This window comes from Leptosomus discolor, chromosome 6, assembly GCF_034619465.1.
Source record: "Leptosomus discolor isolate bLepDis1 chromosome 6, bLepDis1.hap2, whole genome shotgun sequence".
Classification (NCBI taxonomy): domain Eukaryota; kingdom Metazoa; phylum Chordata; class Aves; order Leptosomiformes; family Leptosomidae; genus Leptosomus; species Leptosomus discolor.
In genome coordinates, this window is record NC_141396.1 from 16,738,823 (window position 1) to 16,760,268 (window position 21,446).

The following is a 21,446-nucleotide window of genomic DNA, read 5'->3' on the forward strand; positions in this document are numbered from 1 at the left end:
CTGCATCCCACCTGCAACTGGAGATTAGTAATTTTTTCCCAAGGTACATTATTTCCTTAACCCTGAACATGACTTTTGCTTGAATTTTAGCTCAGTGTCATGAGCACTTTCAGGAGTCTGGGGTTTGTAGATATGTGATTTCACTGCTGTGTCCCATACCAGAGCACCTGTCTGTGTGAACTCTAATGCTACCAAGCAACGTTTTTTGAAGTATTTCATACAAGAAAAGGTACAAAATGATAAGCATAATACAGAAGGTAGCCTAGCAAAGCAATGACCTTCCAAATAGCACTCGAAGTGTACAGACTTGAATACTTGATTATTTAAAAAAAAACAAAACCAAACCAAAACACAACACTGCAAATCCAGATAAAGAATTCAATGTAATTGAAATAAAACTCACCTGCCATTTGCTCAGAAAGGTGAGGTATTTGAACAAGTTCCCTTTTCTGCACACTTGGTTACCTCCATCAGCTCTAGGCATAATTGCAGGTTCTGCGGTGGCTAAATAATTAACTTATTCCCTAGACTCCTCCAGCTCCTTTGCACCCTACGTTCATGTTGCTGTTGAATGCCATGCAAACACTCCTCAGTCTCCACCAAGTGGGGCAGTATTTGACCCCCTAGCACCTCTGAGTGCCCGGCCCCAGGACTTTTCTTCCACTAGCAGTTTTCCTCAGCTAAAGATTAAGCGGGCATGATCCTCTCTTTCTGTGCCTAGCCAGAACCCAAATAGAGACAGATTTCTGCTCTTCTCCCATTCTGCCTGCTGTAAGTGGTGATAAAAACATCACATAAGGCCATAAGTAGACATAGAAATGACACTGCTTTTCTTCTTCCCCACCACAAAGCTCAGAGCCGCCTGGCGCTGGAGGCCTGCCCAGCTGTGCTGGCATTAAGCACTCTCCAGATGTTGGAGCACAGCCCAGCATCTCCGTCTGTTTCTAATTTTGGTCTCTTTGGTTTTTTGTAGGGGGCTACCACTGGTTCCATCCAGTGATTAGTGCAGGTCCCAGAACATAAACAGATCTAATATCCATTCTGTCTCTGAGTTAGCTATCAACTGAGAATGACGTTGGCAGCCACTCCGGCTGACAGCAGTTTTTCTGCAGAAACCCTGTTTCTGTCACTGAATAACCCAGGAAGGACCACACCAGCGTGGGAGGCGGCTCTGTGTGAAGGCAAGGAAGCAGGATTGTCCCCAGTGTCTTCCAGAGCCTCAAGACAAATAGGAAACTGCTCCTCCAGCCAACATCACACTAAGTCACTGGCAGCTCTGCATGCCAGGAGATGTCACTCACAGCCAAGGCTGCCCACCTCCCAGCTCCCTTCTCACCAAACAAGACTTAGCAACAAATGTTAAAAGAAGTCAGGCAACCATCTGATTTTAGAGATGCAATAAAGACAGGCTAAGGCTATCTTAAGAACTGAAATTAGGCTTTTCAAGCAGAAAATGAGAGATGCTGTACATAGTCCAAAGCCACGCCTAGTTCAGATAACCTCACCGTGACTCATCATCTCTAATAAATACAAATACTGTTGTTATCTCTGGCTTAGCACACAGTTAAAGTTTGTGTTTGCTCTTTCCTTTGGATGCTCAGCCTGTTACAGAAGGGATCACAAGAGGATGTACAGCAAGGCCATCACCCTTCCACTACACAAGTGCCACCCTGACAGAGGCAGTTCCCACTGTCACTGTTATGCTCTCAGCACACCTCTGTATGGCCAGAAATGTTCTCACTTTCAGCCTTAATTTGTTTATTTACAGTCTATTCCCTCTGTCTTTGTTCCAACTCTGTCTCAAAACTTCTGCAACTCTCAACCCTCCTGGAATTTATTCTCTTAACCAACTTAAAAGCAATGATCCTTTCTGGATTTTTATCTTTCCAGCCTTCTCCATCTACCTGAACAGTCTAGCAGCCCACCTCCGCATACAGAATAATCTGCTTGTATTTTTCTTAAGCATTCTGACCAGGCCCGCAGTGAGACTAGCCTTGCACAGTAACGTACCCATTACACCAGGAGATGATACAGTCCCAGCCTGAACGAAGTGAGGTGGGGACCTGTACTACCTCAGAGACATCATCATCTACCATCACGGCCAGTGCTAAATCGACCCAGCACCTCTCCTATGCAATCCCAGCAAACCCACATTTGATAGCATTTAATGAAATTAGCCCTGCTACATGCTGTAAGCAAAGGGAGTTCCGAGACACATTGCCTGCAGCCCACGAGGCTTGGAGTGACGACAGAGAATAAGACGGTATCTTACGAATCCTGCCCATCAGCTGGCAGCTACCTCTGCTGCTGATCACCCACGCTGCTGCTGCAGTCTGTTGGGAGTCTCTCCAATAACTGGTTTCCTAAGCACACGTCCAATATTTGAGGGAGAGCTGCTGGATGCCCATGCAATCACGTAGCCCAGCAAATGGGAATATAGTCTGTGGAGCTCCTGAACCTAAACATATCAAAGAGACATAGCGCAGTGCTGAGAAGCACCTGAATCACCACATATCACAAAAGCACACAGTCATACTTGAAAACTGAGAAACTGGGAACGGTATGGATTGAAATGAGTCAGATGCCCCCATATTTTTAAAGCAAGGAGCAACGACTTGCCTGCCTGACTGCCAGCTGGAGGAGCACAGGAGCCCATAGCTGAAGGGTGCCTGAATCCCTGAGCAGTCTGAATGCATCCAGCACCTGTGACCAGCTCTGTGGCACAGGGTGGGCAGCCTGGGCAGAAGGAGCACCTGTCAGGGCGGCTGCTTGCCAATGAACATCATCCAGGTCAGCAGAGAGCCCGGTAGACAGTGGCTCTGGCAATGCAGTCTGTGCACATTTACTAACTGCAGGAATTCATGTCTAGGAAGTTCTGCCAGCAGGGAAAGGGGATGGAAGCAGTCAGTACTGCTGCTCTTCAGGGTAAATAGGGGGGATGCACATTGTCTTCCTGCCGAGGGAAAATGAGATTTTGGTAGTCATGGAATTTATCAGGCTGAATTGCACACTCAGTGAGGTTGCTGAACCCACGTCAGGTTTTGAGGCACGCTACCTAAAAGGCACTCCCATCTTCAGCCTCACCACAACCAAGCATCTGAGTCCATAAACACTCAGAAGAGCCACACTACTTCATTTATCAACCCTTTTCTGAAATGTTCTTTGTCCCCGCCTGACTTCTTACTCATTCTTTATCTGCCTTTTCCATTCAAACATGCTCTTGTCCAAGTTATGTAGGAAGATTTTGCTGCAAAGTAATGTAAACCACCTGCTTCAGGCCAACATATTGGAAAAGCTTTTTCTTAGGCTGGCAAGAGGCTCAGGTTTCTCTTAGAATATACATATAAGTGCATATACAGTAAATTAATTGCTTTAGTTTAGGGAGTTTTATTTCAAAATATCAGGGAAGACACGGAACATGTTGAAATTAGAATTCAAGCTCCAGATCAGGACTTTTCATCACTTTTTTTTACAGCTGTTACATGGAACAGTGTGGGAGACTCTGCTCCAAGTTTTAATTATTCATATGGCAAAGACTGTGGCCTAAACACTGGTGTGATTTCTGGCCCTCCTTGTGGTGCTGTAAACAAATACACATTTAGTGGATTATGTTTTTCCAGATTAAATACTCATAAGTGCTGAAGTACAAAGCCTGAAATGTCAGCAAAACTGATAAGCCCAACAATGTAATATGTTTTCTCTTGGATGCCATCTTTCAGAGACATTTGACACTTTGAAATCACACAGCCCTACATGTCTCAAACCCCAGCAGACTCCTATGGATCTAGGCTACACAGCCAAGCAGAGTGCTTGAACTAGTCTGTGACATGTGCGCATACACACGTGTGTGCTAATGAGCTGGAAGATGGAGTAAAGAGTGCACCTATATCTGTCATAGTACCGAGTTGAGAGCAAAAGCACACTGACACATAGGACTGGAATTCAAAATAAATTTGATAAATAGGGGAGAGCCTGGGGAAAACATCCCACTCACCTGATTAAAGACAAGAGCAAATATGACATTTAGAGAATAGCCATGGCCCAAAGACAGCATGGTGAGCAGTCAGTTAAGTATCACTTCCAGAGAAAATATTCTTGCAGCTGTTGCAGTTTGCAGTAATCCTTCCCTCCATCTAACGCTGGTATAGCCTTCTATGAAGTTCTATGCCCAATTTTGGACAATGCCTTTCAGGAAAGATGTAGATCACTTGGAGAAGCTCCAGAAGAGAACAAGAAGAAAGATCAGAAGTCTAAGAACTTGTTCTCTAAGGAAAGATTGAAGGAATTGGGTAGTTTAATTTAGAAAGAGAAGATCAAGAGAGACACATTAGCTATCTTTAGACAAATTAAGTCTACCTGCCAGGGCTGTTGCAGCTGATCCTGTCTCAGGGCAGGGTTGGCTCCTGGACTTTCTCCTAGCTCTGTTTCCTTGGTTGAGAAGGCAGGGAGTTAGCAAAAAGAGGGCGATGCACTCATAAACCATGCTGTTAGCAAAGACCAATACTATGCATATGCTCTCCTTGTGGGACACAGGTGCACGTGAATAAATCTGTTCCTTCCTTCCCCCAACAAAGCTCCAGGTTGCATTCAGAAATAATTCAGTCACAGCAACCACCCTGACATATGCTACCGGTATGTACAACATTGCTTAGGGTGGGAGCACCCCATTCTTTTGCTGATCTTAGAGCTGTGACTGGGATATGACCCAGGGAAATTGCACAAGACACATGGGAGGAACCCTGTTGTCCTGGAAAAAAGAAAAGCACATGGCAATCCTGGAGAGCTGACGGGTGCTAGAAGCTTCAAAAGCTGAGCAGCAGCAGTAAGAGACGGACACAAAGGAGCGGCAGCACACAGGGCCCTTCTCTTCCTTCCACACCCGCCCGCACAGCCGGCAGCGGCACAGAGAGGCTTTGTGCTTCGGGCAGTCCCACGGCCCTGCTTACACTGGCCCTGCGGCGCGGGTTTACGGCTGAGGGGTGATGTCCAGAGGGTTCCGGGCAGGAGCCCCTGCGACCCGGGCTGCCCCACCAACAGATCGCCCATTCACCCTGTGCACAACGTGGATTCCCCTGTCAGAGACGTTCCCACGGCGCCCAGCAGTGCTGTGTCTACAGCTCAGCCTCTCCCCGTCCGCACCAAAGCTTTCCCGATGCCTGTTCATTAAATAGTCTTTCTATGGGAAGATATTGTCCTGGCTTATATCCCAGCAGTCAGACCGAGATACTGAATATTCTCAAATACAACCAACAAGTGGCAGGATACTGCTGACACAATGACCTTTAGACAGTTAATTTTCACATTTATATGCTGTTTACTGGGCTTCTGAGCTCGTACTCTATTTGTACTCATTTCTTTAGGATTCACACATCAAAGAGGTTTTCAAATCAGAAGAAACAACTGTGATCAGTTACATCAGTCTCCTACCAAGCAACTCCTGGCATTAATTTGCTACCAACCCATCAAAGCTGTATTTTAGCTGGAAAAGATTTATTGCTGTTACCCATAAAGCTTGAATTTTCATCAGAAAATATCCAGCGAGTTCAAGACGGTTTCCTGCCCACCGCCTCCTCCAGCCCTGAGCTTATCACCTAAGTTATTGCTTAAATATACTTGGCTATCACATGATGTGAAGACATTTATTTTTCTTTCAGGGGAAAAAGAAGCCTCGAGCACTGACACCTTTTCAGTTTTATTATTACTGATAGTTCTAATATGCTGACTTGCAATGGTGCTGCTAGGCTTCGTTTTGTGCTCTATACCCTTAAATTCTACTTTTCTCTTCTTAAATCTCTGGCCATAATTTTTTCCTTATGCTTCTTTTGGCCATCTTCTATACTTTCTAACTTTAAATTTGCATTAATTGCAGCTTCCTTTTCCCTCCCTAAATATGCATCTTTTAGAGGAGTTATTATTTTTCAAATTAGCATAACTTTCAACTGTTTGACTAAGGCATTTGGGGCATAGAATAAGAAGTGAATATGCTGCTTCTATTCAGCATTCTTATTCAGCCATTTTAAATACTCCATTAGTTCAGCTCAAGTATTTCTGAATTTGGGAAAGCACTTCTTTTAAGAGCTACTAGATGTTATTTGTTGACACAGAATAAGCATGCCTTACTTGTATAATAATTTGTAACTCTCATAGCAATGTTTCTTTCTCTATTGAGATTGGGGCCAATATACATGGCCCTTGTGCTGGAAGTACCGCATTGCAAATTATAAGATGGTCACACTTGGTTTTGAGGAATTACCCTCTCATTCACTAAGATCCACCATCATATCAGCTTTTCTAGTCCCTGTATAGACAGTCATGCCCTTTTCTGTCTCTGTCCAGCATCCTAGTTGGTAAAGGGCACTAACCTTCACCAGCTTTGGTTGCTTGTTCCCAGTTCAGCCCCAGGCAGATATTGGGTACAACTATTTAATTGTTGTTGCTCTTAAAGACAGCAGGGCCACGGCTTTAGTAGGAAGATTGGTGATGTGTGAGTCACATCACCAACCCAGTACAGCCCACCCTTCCCTGTGCCCCATCAGCCACCCACACCAGGGGGATGTAGAATTTGTCACGGCAAAAGAGGAAAATAGCCTCCAGAATAGCCGTTCCCCCCCACCTCAATACACATGTTGGGTCAGCAAGTTCAGAAACTTCCCAGAAAACACAAAGTCCTGAGCACTGTAAATACTGCTACCCCCAACAGGAGGTTCTGGCAGGGGGAATGACCGCAGAAAAAACACATCCAAACCCCTTGCCACCCACAGCGTGCTCTGCATCTGACGCTTACAGCAGTGTCAAAATACGCCCTCTCCATAGCCACCAGTTTCCCTGTATGCCCCCTCCACTGACAACCTCTCCTGCCTCAAAGGGCCTGAGCCTGCCAAGCCCCTTGCCACATCTTACGGACATTTTTCTCTGAATCACAGATTCCTGGGATTGCCTGTTGAGCCACACTACTGCTTTCAGGGGCTCGCTTCCCCGGCTTCCAAAAAACAATGCAGCTGCCCAAAGTGCAGCATGTGAGCAAACAGAGCAGCAGCCTGCACTGCTGCAGCCACCAGGAACCCAAGCTTCCCGAGTATTTCTGCACAGCAAAGCAACCAGCTTTTCTCCTGAAGTTTCACTTCCCACTCAGGACCGAAAACCATTGGAGACCGACTGCAGAAGCACAAACACTGTTCCAGGCTGGTGCAGCATCAGCAGAGCCACTGGCAAAGCCCCTGGACAATGGAGACATGTATGTGGAGGGACAGATGATGCCCATTGCCCAGCAGCCCTGTGTGTGAGTGCATGTGCTGGGGATGGCTGAGGTGCTCATCGGTGCATGAGATATGCCTACACCTGGGCTGTGCCACCCCTTGCAAGTGTGATTTCCAGACAGGTGTTTGACCCTTCAGAGAAGCATATCTCAGGCCTGCAAGATACCCAGTGAGTTTTTCCTCCCTCAACATGCATAGTACCCACTTGCAGCAGAGAAAACTGTAGGCACCTCCCCTTTGCCACTAATTCTAGCAGATGAAGCGAAAGGCCCCTTGCTATCCAGGCAGGGCAGCAGCCCTACTGCCTCTTTCAGTAAGCCAAGGTTAAGCCCACATGCATGAAAAAGAAAGCTCTCTAGTTAAAACACTTCCAGATGTGCCCCCTTACCTGCAGCTGTCAGTGCTGGTATCTCCATTCCTCATTGCAGAGCACATGAGAGGGAACAGCAGGGATAGCTTCTGTCTCCTGCTGAGGAGTACATCCACTGTCTAGGCTTTGCAGAAAAATACACTGATTTCTCAGAGGTCAGCTTTAATAACTAGAATTTCCACAAACCATGAGGAGAATTCAGCTCATGATATTTGGCATGAATATCACGCTCTGTTCCTCATGCTGCTACAATTTCCATTTCAAATAGCAGGAAACAAATTACCCTGTGGTATTTTTCGGGACAAGCAATGGGAAGAACATGGGACCGGAGCTTGTTGCAGGGCACAGACCTTGACAAAGTGCCTGAGTATAAGAAGAAATACTTCTTAGAGGTTGCAAAGGTAATGAAAAGTAAAAATTAAATATGAATCTAAATTTTCATGGTTAGAAGAGCACCTTGCAAGGGCTGGAGCCTCATGCAGACATGGAACCAAACAGCAAAAGAGTTTTGCTGGAAGAATGCGCTGGCACAGGATGTTATTAATCTCCAAAGTTCAAATTACTTATTACCAGGACACGCAGTGAATTCCAGGGAGAATTATACTCAGGAAAGGAAACCCACTTATAATCAAACTGTAGTCTGGCCTTTGATTTATATGTCTTCATCACTTCACCCCCCCACCCCCCCAAAGTCCTTGCCTCAAATAGTTCAAAATACAAACATGAAATGTTTTGGATAAGGCAGCATGGGCACACAGTAGTAACAAGGACAAGGGACGGTCACAGCAACCCATCCTTCTGACAAGTGCCCAAGCTGCCTGTCTGCACCGGCTACACACAAGGGGCTGCTGCGGAGGTGTTAAACCACCATCACCTCTGGGTGATCGAGCAGCCCCCGGACATCTGCAGAGACTGCACCCAGGACTGGGCCTACAGATCTGACTTCTCACCACATCTTCCCCAGAGGAGTAAGAGCACAAGCTGCTCTTTGTTCCCACCAAGGAGGTGTAAGCAGGGAAGTCCCAGGCTCTTCTATAACACTTGCCTCCAGCTTTCTGCTCCATGCTGTAACCTGTGTGTCCAAAGATTCTTACTGTGACAGAGAAATCAACACCCTCCACTGTCCAAAGCCAACAAAACGAAGGTTACTTCAGCTGAACAAGCAACAAGCTATTGACACAGCCACTCCAGCAAAGGGTATAGATTCATAGCATGGAAAAGAGCCACTGGCTGGCTGTGTTACGGTAAGCACAGCCCCCCAGCAGCAGGAATGGCCAGCAAACCTGGGCCCATGCAAAAAAGCAGCTACAGGTCTGCTGCTTCCCTGCCACTGCTGCATTTCCCATCCTTTCTGAGCACCATTCTCCCTCTGGCTACGAGAAGTCCCAAGCTCAGGCCAGAGCCCACTTTCCAACCACAGGATCCTCAGCTCAGCTGCAGCACTTGCAGCAAGTTCACATGAGCACAGGCTTCTTTCCTCATGTCTCCTGCAGGAAAAGGTTATTTATTAACAGCTCTGGGACAAAGGAGCAAGAAAGAAAACAAATCCATTTATAAAACAGCTGGAGAGAAAACTTGTGTTTCTAATGGTCTCCTTTGTAATTCCTTAAGTGTGGCCTGGATCTGCCCTGGTGTCACTTCTTGTGATGCTGAATCAGCAGAACAGCCTCACTTGTGCAGTAAATAGCCTGATAAGGACAGAATATAGCCCTGAAGAAGAAAGCGCTAACTTATGCTGTGTCCAGATTTTTCTTGGCTTCTGCTAGGATTTGGGAAGATTGATAGTGGTCAACTTTCTCACCACTAAATACCAAGCAGTGACTCACATTAGCAACTACCTCTGCAAACCAGGACATATGCTTTCCTCTGGGACAAGGCAGAAACAGGATAAAGACAGAAAACTCATGTGAGAGCTGTCTCAAACAATACCAATCAGTGCTAGCTGAGCTCTAAGATAGGGCCATACCAGTCATGAATACTTTGCTAGACCTTTTCCTTTGATAATATTTCTCAAGGGAGGAAGGAGAACAAAGATAACAAAACACTGTTCTGTTTAACAGTTACCCATAGCAGAGAAAAGCTGAGCTAAAGTTTCCAACAATTATCTACAAAATCCTAAAATAGACATGCAACGTACCATTTTTTAATTTAAAACTGGCTGGGATAGGAGTTCTATCATGTGGATGGAAAGCTGTATAAGAGCACAAGGCAACATATCAAGATGATAAGACGTGTCAGAAACAAGAGTATAACTCAGAAACTCAGTATAGCACTGATATGGATGAAGGAGCAAAGGCCTCAAGCAGAAGTGGCAAATTGCACTGTAATTCATTGGGAGGAACTGCACATCAAGGGAGGATAGACAAATAATGTCCAAGGTATCTATGGAAACCATCATCCTACACAGGAAACAATAAAACTTGGAAAAAGACAAACATGAGAAAAATAACTCAAACTTCAGATACTCATAATGACAATAATGCTAATTGAAAACAGGATTTGATCCCAAAGAGATGGGTGCTCACTTAAAGAGACATGAAGTATGTCAATGAGGGCTTGCAGGCTGAAGAAGAAATAGGAGCTGTACGGTAACTCTGCAAAAAGAAATCTGTGGGTCTCTCTCTCCTCAGAGTGGATGTAGGAGTCCTAGCTTTAGAGTCCGTTTATAAACTGGCTGGGCTCCCACACCACTTTTGTTCAGATAACTCTCAGCAGCGGGTCTTCTTCTGGGCCATGATCTGCTCACCCTGTGCACAGACATGTATCAAATCAACTTGCCTTCACTGTTCCCACCAAAGTAAGAGGCCGGTGAGTTGTTTCAGCTTTACACTTTCCGTCACTGAAAACATCCAACAACTTTCCTTGCTCTCCTGTTTCTTTTTGTCGGATATTTTTGCCCAATAATTTTCATCTCTCAGAACCACTCACAACTCAGTTTGGACCTTTTTCGTACCACTGATCATGTCAAAACAAAAACTTCTTAAGCTCTGCTGACTTTGCCAGTTATAAACAAAGGTTTCACATCTTTTTCTCATTTAAGAATGGAGTAGTTTTTGACATAGCTATGACACAGGAAATTAATGTAGCAACAGTGCAAGACCTTATGGAGCAGGAAGATGGTATGTGTTTTGAAAAATCATTTCAGGCACACTCATTTTCTCACCCATGCTCACTCCCCCCTGTACTCACAGCTACTGAGCTCACCCAGGAGCTCTGGCAGGATCCTGTGTGAGATGGGACCAAGCGTGCCAGATACCAGACCTCACTGCATCTCTTGGGTTCCTATTCAGCGGCAAGCTGCAAATTTTTGAGCAGGTCTTTTGCCATCTTTAGGAGCTAGTGGTTACTACAGTGTGATCCCTTTGCTTCAAAATCTTGCTTGTCTCTTCCATTGAGAGCCTTAGGACAGGTGGCTGCTCAGTGCCCTTTTTTTCCTCATTTTGGGTACCTTAAGTCCCACAGTCTGCCTTCCTGCAAGGAGAGGAGGAGGAGGACTAGCACACGGGATGTGCTGCGACCTTGCTGTCATCCTTCTGTTATCAGAGCACAGTTTTTTTTTTTTCCCCAAGGAGTTATCTGCACAGGGGCTTTATCAACACCTGTGCCTTCTTCTGGCAAGCCATCCATGTGAGGCTTATCAGGGCCTGGGCTTGTCGCAAACACCACATTTGGTGTTTACCCAGTTTTAGTGCAGTTGGTCACGTCTTTGGTTGTCAACACAGACCATTCTTTTAATCCTTGCTCTGTTGCTTCTTCTAGTCCTCTCTGTCTCTCTCTCTCACACACATACACTTCCATTTGTGTTTCCTTCAGGCCAGTGGCAGTATTTCTGCTTCTTCAGCTGCAAGCCTGCCTTATGCACGGCATGCTGGGATCTTCGTTTCACAGGCTGTCACCATGGCTGTGAAAAGGTCTCCTTGGCTTGGTTAGGTTATGGGGGACCCTAATAACAGCAAAGGAAGCAGATTTTTAGGGCTGGTCTGGGGTCTGCTCCTGCATGCACCTCTGCTGCTCGGACGTAGCCAGGTCTCCTGCTCAGAGCTTGCAGGACAGCATGCACAAGCACAGTGCCAGCGGCAGTCTGTTGGAAGTCAGAGAATGCTGAAATCCAAGAGAGGAACAATGCAACCTGTCCCTGGGTGTCACTACCAGACTCACCATGAGGGATTTTAAACAGTTTGCACCCAAGATCTCACTGACAATGTTAAAGCTGGTGCTGTTTTCAGCCTGTCACATGCTGAGCAGCTCCCTGCGACAGTATGGAGTGAGACCATTGTCACTAGTGTAGTGCAGACCTTGTAGCGTTCCTATACCCAGGATCTCAGGGCAAGCCTGGCATTAACCTCAGCTTCCCCCATAAAGCTCCTGGTGAGACAGGATAGCTGCAATTATCCCATAGCAGAGCCACAAGACTCACAAGGAAGCTTTTGTGTGCACACATTTTCTCATGCTCATGTCACAGCCTTATGAGTCCAGCCTTCTCTCAGCACATAGACACCAAGCAAGGCCAGGACTGTCTCATTACTTTCCCACTATTCCCAGGCTCCCCTTGACTCTGTGGCTTTCATAGCTGACTCCAGCTCTCAGCAGTGCTGTCTGCCCACAACATGCGAGGAGCTAATACCAAACAGGTAATGCTGGAGCCAAGCATCATACTTTTCTGTCTTGGAACCTCAGCCTTTCCTAATAAAAAAACATAACATTTAAATTTGTCACAGTGCTTTCCACCCATATACCACCAAGCAGTTTACAGAGGTCAGCACCGTTAGGCCCATTTTCCCAGGTGATGAAAAAACACAAGAGAGCAGCAAAAACCCAGCCTGATGCTTTGTCCCCTGGACCACCTTGTTCGCTTTTCTGGGAAGCTCTCACGAACCAGTGTTCACAGCATGCACCCTCCTGCAGAGAGGCAGAGTTCCCAGGGTCTGGGTGAAGAGCAGCACGCTTCAGCTACAGCTACTCTTGGATTCATCTTCCGTCATTTTGATATATTCTCTCATGTTCTGCCAGACCAATAACAACTTGGAGATTATTGGTCTAGTAAATACATACACGACTCATACTACAAGGTCTATGTAGTTCTGCTACAACTTTAATAATGAGGGAAAAAATGGAAAAATGCATTTGGGTTGGGAGAAACATGCTGAAAAGGAGAAACACAGGCAGCAGAGCCCTGTAGCAGGAAAGAAGGCATTCCCTGTGCTTCCTTCCCGCAGTCTGACTTCAGGGGTGGAGGTAGGAGAAACCAGTAGAGTTAAAAGAGTTGCTTACTACTTTATGAAGGCGTTAGGGACTACCTAACAGCAGTTCTGATGCATTATATATAATCTCTATGAAATGCTGGTAAACCCAAACATTAACCGCTACACCACACCAAAAGTTCCTGAGAGGTGGTTGGCAATATATTACAATGTAAATTTACGGTTACAGTCTCCTGAGAAGTAAATGGCTGGAAGAGACTCTCAAAGATCCCTATTTACAGAAGAGTATCTATTCTTAGCAAGTCTTATGGGTTTCAGTTAGCATTCTCACAGACACCAAGTGACCACAACACTAGAACGTCCTTAAATTGGTAGAGAAATTACTAGTCACTGGAGCTGAGACACCCTTTGTAACCTAAAAAGCAACTGTAAAATTACTGTCTTTAACAAGGGGTTCATAGCATGGGGCCAGGTTCTGTTGTAAAATACTATTTTTAAGATGAAGTGCAAAGGCTTAGCTTCACAGTGGGCTTAACTCCTCTGTTTGCTCTGCCACAAAAAGAGACTATCCTACCTCTGTCTTTTGCCATAGTTCTACCTTGAACTTGTACAAGCACAGGTTCCTTTACTAATTTTTATATATATTTTTTTTTCACCAGGCTACTGCTCTTCAGATGTGTTAAGTTCTCTCGTCAGGCTGACACAGTCACGAGTGCGGTGTGGGAAAGGAGCAGTTATCTGACTGTCCTTTTCATCAGGCAGGGTAGACGTAGCTCAACCCTTCATATTTTAATACCATTTTCTAAACTAAACTTTAAACTTACAACTGATTAATTTCAAAATACTGTCTTAATTCTCTCTGGCTAGTGACAGAAAAAATCCTAAACAACACTGCTGGAACATTCTTTTCTTCTTTTCTTTATGGCTTTCACGTTTTTTGTCACAACAGTGTTTGTAAGTCTTGTAAACAAGAACCTGACCACTAGCTTTACCAGAATAAAGTCCTTTTCAGCTTCAGCTAGTTTTGTGTTTACCACAGCCTCAGACAAAGCTGACAAACAGTAAGCTTCCTATACTATTTCAGGAAAGCACGACTAAATATATAGAAGCTGTAGATCGACTTATTTGGTACATTCATTTCAAGGCAAAATTGCAAATTTCCAGTGTGTTTCCCCCAAAGCAGCTGGAGCCAGCAGCTAAGGGCTGATCTTGGCCGAGAGCAGGTGTTCTCCCTGGCAAGAGCTGGCCCCTGCCATTCTGGCAAAGAGCAGGTAGGAGGGAGGGACAGTTTTCAGCAGAGGAACAAATCCCACTCCATTATCTGTCCCCACCACCAAGCCCATGCTCCATATGGGAGCTCCATCTTTCCTCCAGCTGCATGCCCCCCCGCCCCGGGCTTTGTCATGCACCATTGGTGCTTCCATCCCATCAGTTGTGCTGCAGGGTCTCCAAATTCCCACCGTCCCTCACTTTTGCAGTAATGTCCCCCTTCTTGCTACAACCCAGGGAGGAAGGTGCAGCAGCTGCTGCCTCCCCTGCCCCCAGCTGCAGTGTCACTATTAGTGAACGTTAAAAACCACAAAAGCTGCGCCGACAGTTCCTGCCACTCCACTATCTCAGGAGCCCTCCGAGCTGACTGTGAAAGGGTTGCAAACTGACTGAGGGGTTGAGGTGGTTTCTACGTCCTGAGCTGCTGATTCACCTTTTCCAGGCAGCACACAGAGCTCAAAGGCCAGTTATAGTTTAAGCTTTGCCTTAGAGATTGCAGATAGTTAATGAAAAAAACAAGATAATTCTCATTCCTTTGTAAAAATAGGTCCGTTTTCTTTCTTTTCATTCTCTTCCCCAGGAACGAGCTCACATTCACCAGCCTATTTGATCAGGGCAAGGATTCTCAGGAGGATCAGAAACAAAGGGGAGAATACAAACTGAACTAAGAGCCTTTGATGTCTACTTACGCAAAATAAAACCACTCACTCAAAGGTGCAAATCCCAGCCTGTAAACCACCCAGCCTCCCTGTAAGAGTTAATTTTTGATCAGAAGATGTGTAATGTACAGCTGGAGGAAGGTCACAAGGGAGCATGGGACAGTGCGGGTCGGACTGATGGCCACGTGTCTCCTCATACCAGAAGCTTAATCACGGCCAACAAAGTATGTCAACATTACAGGGGAATTTGAAAGGCAAAGTGAAGGCAGACAGTGAAGTGGCTTTGCAGATCCTCACGGAAAGCTCTTCCCAAGCTGGAAGGGACCAGTAAGAGTTCAAAAGGCTTCAGAGAAGAGCAATAACAGTCAGAGTTGCAGCATTGATAGTGGTGGCCGAGAGCTGACAGAGTAGTGACAGCAGTGACCACTACACTGCCTGCATCGCCCTCGAACTTGAACAGCCAGTGCAGCACAAGGGACAGAGGGATGAGGAGCCCAGATAGCAGGCTGGGAAACTGATCTTTCCAGCTGCATTTGCGGGGAGTGAATGCATGAGGGTACATGAGCAGATGAATTTTTTCAGTGTGCACTTAGCCGACTTTGTTCCCTTCCATCTGGTCTCTCACACTTTTTCCCTTAACTCATTTCTTAATTTGTGCAGCTAATGCAGCACTCTTTCAGAGCACAGGGCTGGTTTTGTATCTGTCCTTGTCTCACAGTGAAGCCCCCCCCAATAACTTTGATCTGAGTGACTTTTACCCTTTCCTCCTTCTCTTCTCTCACTTGGGCTGGTGTTTGCTTTCAGACAAGCTGAAAGTTATTGCAGAGAAAAAGAACAAGGCTAGGGACAAGGACAGTTGCCTTTTCTCTTCTCTTTCAGCAGCACAGATTTATGTCAAATTAGGCCGGCTGTGGAAATGCACCCTTAGGCTCTGCTGCTCCCCATGCCAGCATACTGGCAAAAGCACTGCAGCCAGGAAATGCTGATGGGAGCACCCAGAGTAAACCTTCAGCTCTGTACAGGGAAGGGAAGCTCCGCTGAGCTGAGAGATGAAGACAGTTCTCGCATCTGGCTGACAAAACCATAAGAAAATACAGTTTAAGAAAAGGCCCCATCTAACTCATCTTTCAGAAAATCAGCAGGAGTGCTTCTCTTGTGAAGATGATCTGGAATTTTACAATTTAGGTTTGGTAGGTCTCAATAATACTAATCCCTTATGGGTTGGCTCCCCAAAGTCATTGCAGCATCATTCACTTCAACCCGAAGTTCAGCCTAAACACTTCTGTCTTTAGTCACATCCTAGCCACCTTGAACAGGTCACTTCCATGCTGAGAAGCTGGCTCCTATCTCAACACCCTTCAAACCAGATCCAGCTCCATGGAACACTGTTATTGAACACTTAGGCAGTAAAAAGGTACAAAATACCTAGCCAGGGGGTGTTAACCCCAAAGTCAGGTTTGCTACTTGCCCCCCATCCCACAGGTGCTAAAGGTGCAAAGATGTCTTAGGAAAAGAAGGAATGTGACCAAGCTTGATATTTTTGCACCACACTAAGCCAGTTACACAACTTAGGAAAGGCAAAAAGGATCATCAATTATTACAGCTTTTGTAACCCTTCCCTTTTCAGGTATCTAGCCTCTTATATTTATTCTTTCTCCTCAAGAAATTCCTTGAGGGTTTTCTACATATTTCTGGTAAATACAAGTTAAGAGACAAACACAGGTTGCAGTGCTCACAATAAGGTTGACAACTTTCTCCCAAACAAAATAAATTTGCTTTGTAAAGTAAAAAACCTACGAATTATGGCTGTCACATATATACATACACACACCTCTGCATATTTTTTCTGGACAACATTATCTGGAAATCTTTCTAGTCTATTCAGGATTTGAATGTCCAATTTTCCTCCCAAAGTTGCATTAGCTACGATTTTATAAGCTTGGCTTGGAGCCTATTTGCTCTTTATGTTTCCAACCACTCTTGGCTTCCTTAAACTCTTTCCTCTGACTTAATTGGTATTTGTACTGGTCCTCCTAGCACTGACAAACTCCATCTGTAAATCAGCCGTGATTTTATACTTTTTAGATCATTATTGAAAATGTCTGATGCCATCAGGCCTTTTGCAGAATACCTCTGAAAACACAGCTGTTGAATGATGATTTGCTTTGATAACTATTTTTGAGGTCTTAATCCATTAGTTCATTCTTTGCTGGAGAGTCATAAAGAGACTTTTGTAATCAGAGCAACATCAGAAATGCATCTATTGCTGTGGAGTTTGAACAGGGAGATATTCATATTTACTGTTTTCAACCACATTTGCCACCTCTGAAAAATAAAACAAGCACAAATAATGAGCTGGGAAGCAGATAAAGGACAAGTTGCCTTCCCAGTCCTGCACTCATAATCCACCCTGTAACTATCAAATACCAACCAGGGAGATTAGTTCTTCCAGTTCCCATTTTGTGAAGTGGTTCCTAACCATCAGGGAAGTCAGGCTTTAGAAGTCCCTTGACTTACAGCACAGATTTGTTCAATATTCCCTTAAATTTTAAGAATCCTTTTTTTCCCCTAGAACTTCAATGAGCCTCCAGACTTACTTGAATAAATAAGTGGAGAAGAGTGTGTTAGTAGTAACAACATGCGTAAGACAAAATGCAGTCTCTTTCTTCCAAATGAGAATCACGCCAAGCTTGTTTGACACATATTTTGTTGAGCCAGATAAATTACTTTGTAAACAAAAAAAGCCTTCAAGAAAGCAAGGACAAATTAAAAGCTCTATCAGTACTTGAAATACACCTCCTTGCCCCTCCTTTATAAATGCATTCTCTAGCTGAGTTCCAAAACCAAAAGGAACATATTCTTCGAAATTCTTGCCGCAGGCTCTTGCATGGGGGGCTATCTCCATTCTAGGATGCAAATTAATATGCTCACTTGAGGGGACCGCATGAACTTACAGGCTTGCTTCCATCTGGGATGAGTAATTTCCTTTTCGATGCATTAATTCCCATTATCCACTTTGACAGTGCTATCTGTTTCTACAACAACATTATTCTGAAAGCTACTTGGATAAGTCTTATCATTTACAAGAACAAAATAATATGATCAAACTGCTATTAAAACTCAATTATTGGGGAGATCTATCCAGTAATTTAGATAGAACTGGTGTCAAACTAAATTTGACGGTAGTTCTCTAGGCTACCCAGCATCACGCTGCTAGGGTATTGGGTCAACAATAGCATCCTTTCCATTATCTGGGATATCCCTAGTGTTCTACTCTAGTTTGTTGAAAATTAACATCATTGAGCATAGATTTTTTCAGTAAGTATTAAGCACATTTAATTTTGTATTATTTCCCCCCAAAATATTAATCTACAAAACAGGCTGCTTGGTTATAAAACTTCTGTGAGATATTCCTTCATATCAGAATTTATTTTTCCCCCAAATTTGGAAAAGTATTTAACCAACACTTCTGTGGGTTTTTTTTCCTTGTCGTAATTGAAATTTTACCCTCTCCACCTCCTTAATGATTATGCAACTGCTAGATATACATTGTTTTGTTCCTAAGACAGACAGAACTCCTGAATTGTGCTTTGTCCTGCTAACTTTAGATTTTCCCCTGACATCTTTACTTTCTCTAACTCATCTTCCACAATTCACAGCCTGTGTTTTCTATCAGATGTTCTCCACTTCCTCTTTCTCCACTTTCCATTTACTTGTGTTAACTTCTATTTGCTGCCTTCACTGCCTGCATGAACTAGCCATTCATCCTCATACTTGTTTTTGTATGTGCTGGTCAGTATGTATTCTTTAAATTCACAATCTTCATTCACATTCATTTACTTTTTTTTCCAGTCAGATTTTGCTTTATTACCGTTCCATGCTGGAACAATCGCTGGTCCATAGAGAGCAGTCATCTGACAGCAGTGATTAATTCGTCATGTATACAGAGCTCCAAAACAGAGTTACTGCCTCTAGTTCAGTTCAGTACCTTTTATGTTAGAATCAATGTATTTTAGAAGGTTTACTGCTTTTTACTGCTGTCTGCATGAGATCAGTATCATGCTTTCCACAGACTGAAATCCCCTCATATATTTTTCAGACCGTCACACTTTCTATGCAAGAAGGTATTCATACTGATACATACTGTTGTTCTGTAGCACCCCAAACAGAATTTCTTCCTTGGCTGTGTTAGCATATTGATCCAAATTTCAAGGCCAAGCTGACAGTATTTAAAATGCAAGCTTCCTAAAACTGAAGAGTAGCATTTCAAACCTGTTTGTTACAGTCCCTGTGGACAATACACGCAGAAAACATGTCTCTCACTGAAACGCTCCTTAATAATTCTTTCCTGATGAAAGGACGTGCCCTCAATATGCATTCGTGCCTCATTTCAAGGTGGAAACTTTCCTACTAGCTGATAGATACTGCCTGTCCTGAACTCCCCTGCCTTGAACCTATTGATTGCTGCCTCTGGAAGACATACTGAGAGGCATTTTCAAAAACACTGCCTCATGTTATCTTCTCACACACAGATGAAATGTGGTTTCTTCCCATTTATTACGTTAATTTTCATTAGGCTCTTGCAAGACGAGTTACATGTTCTGCAGGTCGGCCCATTCTGACACTATCACTGCCTCTTCTGCAATTAGCTCAAGCGCTGACAGTTTTCTTCAGTTTCCTTCTGTCTCTTTAAAATTCCACTTTCTAAAAGAAGGCTCATTTGGTCCTCTTTGCTAAATCAGTCCTCATCATCCAAGTTTCTTCCCTGTGATTCCTCACCTCACTAGAAAAGGCATCTCCGTTCATGCATTACATTTCATTTTTGGAATGAAACTTTTTAAAGACTGGTTTCAAAGCTATTCTTATCTCCCTCCTCAGCAGAAGCGAATTATTTCTGAATATTTCCATCTTCACTCATGACTGCATAAACTAATGAGCTAACCTTCTCCTTCTGCCAGTCTTTGCTTTAGGTTTCGATGTACGTCAGACTGAGAAAATGCTTCTTCCCCTCAAACGCCATTCATTACATTCTGTGAAATTAAAACTCGGAGAAGTCTAGTTTACTGTTTTATTTATTACAAGAAAAAAACCAACAAACAAGCACGTTTTGATTCCCTGTTGTCGTAACAACGATAAATGAGAGGTTTCCACCTGGTACTGAACAGGAAACTGTCAAAGTAGTGGAAACTATTATCTCTAAGCTTCGAGGCTAAGTTTCTGCCCAGATCTTTTCCCAGTTTACTGCCTCTTGCCTATTTGTCCGAGTTCCTGCTTTGTGTTTAAAAGCCCCACACAGAGCCCAGTACTGTCAGCAGTACAGAAAGCTGGACCGTATTGCAGAAGTTGCTGTAAGCAGAGGGTAAGACACCCAGATAGACAAAAGCTGATACTAAACTAGGAAATGTTTCTGCCAAACGTTAAGTGTGACTAGTGCTGCTACGTGCACCATGCCAGCTGATTATAAAAGGCAAACCCTGGTACAAGACACGCATCTCGTAGAAAAATTACTGTGCCACAAGTATCTCCAGCTGGCGCCGAGTCCCTCCCCCGATCCCTAGGACAGCAGTTAAGGCGAGAGGGCTTGCCAGGGTGCCAAGCGTGGGATCCCCCTCTCCCTTGCGCTCTCCCGAGCCTCTTCTGGCCCCGAGCCCACGCACCGAGAGCCCCCTGGTAGCCAGCACAGCAATTCTTCCAACCTCAGAGCTATCGCTTTACACCGCGGTTTCCTAATACATCCACTGAGTTTTTGCTCTTTTTTTCCCTTTTTTCCCCCCTTTTTTTCCCCCTTTTTTTCTTTTTTTTTTTTTTTTTAAAAAATTTTCTTTTTTGTTCCCCCCCTTCGTCCTTTCAGTGCGGTTCTCGGCGCGGCGGGGGCTCGGCACCGGCCCCGGGGGCAGTGCGGGCTGCAGCCGGGGAGTCACCGCCGGCTCTTCCCCTGCGCGGCCAGGGAGGGAATCCCTCGCACTGACGCGGCCAAACTTCTGCCAGACGCCGGCGCGGAGCCCCCGCTCCCCCCCCGCCCCGCTGCACCGTCCGGGAACCCGCCAGCCCGCGGCCACCTCCAGCGTCCCCCCAGCAGCCGCGGCCACCCCAGTCACAAGTTGGCATTGTCCCTTCTTATACGGCCAGGAGTCCAAAGGCTTGAAGATGATGTCAGCCGAGGGAGGACTGCGGCAAGGCTGCACCCACCCAGGCGAGCCCCCGCCGCGCAGCCTTCGCCCACCGCCGGCAGCGCTCCGCGGGCGCGGAGGGAGGGACGCGCCGCCCGGGGATGCCGCAGCCGCAGCTCCCTCCTGACTGGCAAACCTGAAGGAGCTTCTCATGAGTACGCACAGCCTCCCCCCAGCGCCGGCCGCGGGATGCCGGCACCCCCGGGGCGCCCTGCTGAGCCCTGCCTCCTCCCCCCGCGCCCCCTCCCCGGGGGTCAGGGCTGCTTGTGGGGACCAGCTTCTGTCCTTACCCTTTGGCTCGTCCATCAGTGCCGGTGCTCGTTCCCTCCTCCCTCTCTCTCCCCCTCTTCCTCTCTCAGCCTCTGCCGGCTCTGAGCTGCCTTAGTGAGAGGTGCTCATGAAAATGGGCGCTTTAGTGGTCCATGGCTGTGGGAGGGGTTAGTTTAACTCTACATGACTCAATCTATCTAACTTGCAGGCTGACCTCCTGCTTTTCTTCAAGCACAGATTACCTCAGAGTG

The 21,446-nt window shown here is 45.4% G+C and overlaps 1 protein-coding gene across 1 annotated transcript in view; it reads right to left on the minus strand.

Annotated features, from left to right (window-relative positions):
• The window catches only part of ENTPD1 (ectonucleoside triphosphate diphosphohydrolase 1), a 33,268-nt gene extending 12,028 nt beyond the window's left edge, over positions 1-21,240 (minus strand). The window contains exon 1 of the mRNA XM_086467430.1: positions 21,216-21,240. Coding sequence (XP_086323556.1) covers positions 21,216-21,231 — 16 coding nt within the window. The 5' untranslated portion in view covers positions 21,232-21,240. The remainder of the gene's footprint in view (positions 1-21,215) is intronic.
• Positions 21,241-21,446: the final 206 nt, after the last annotated feature.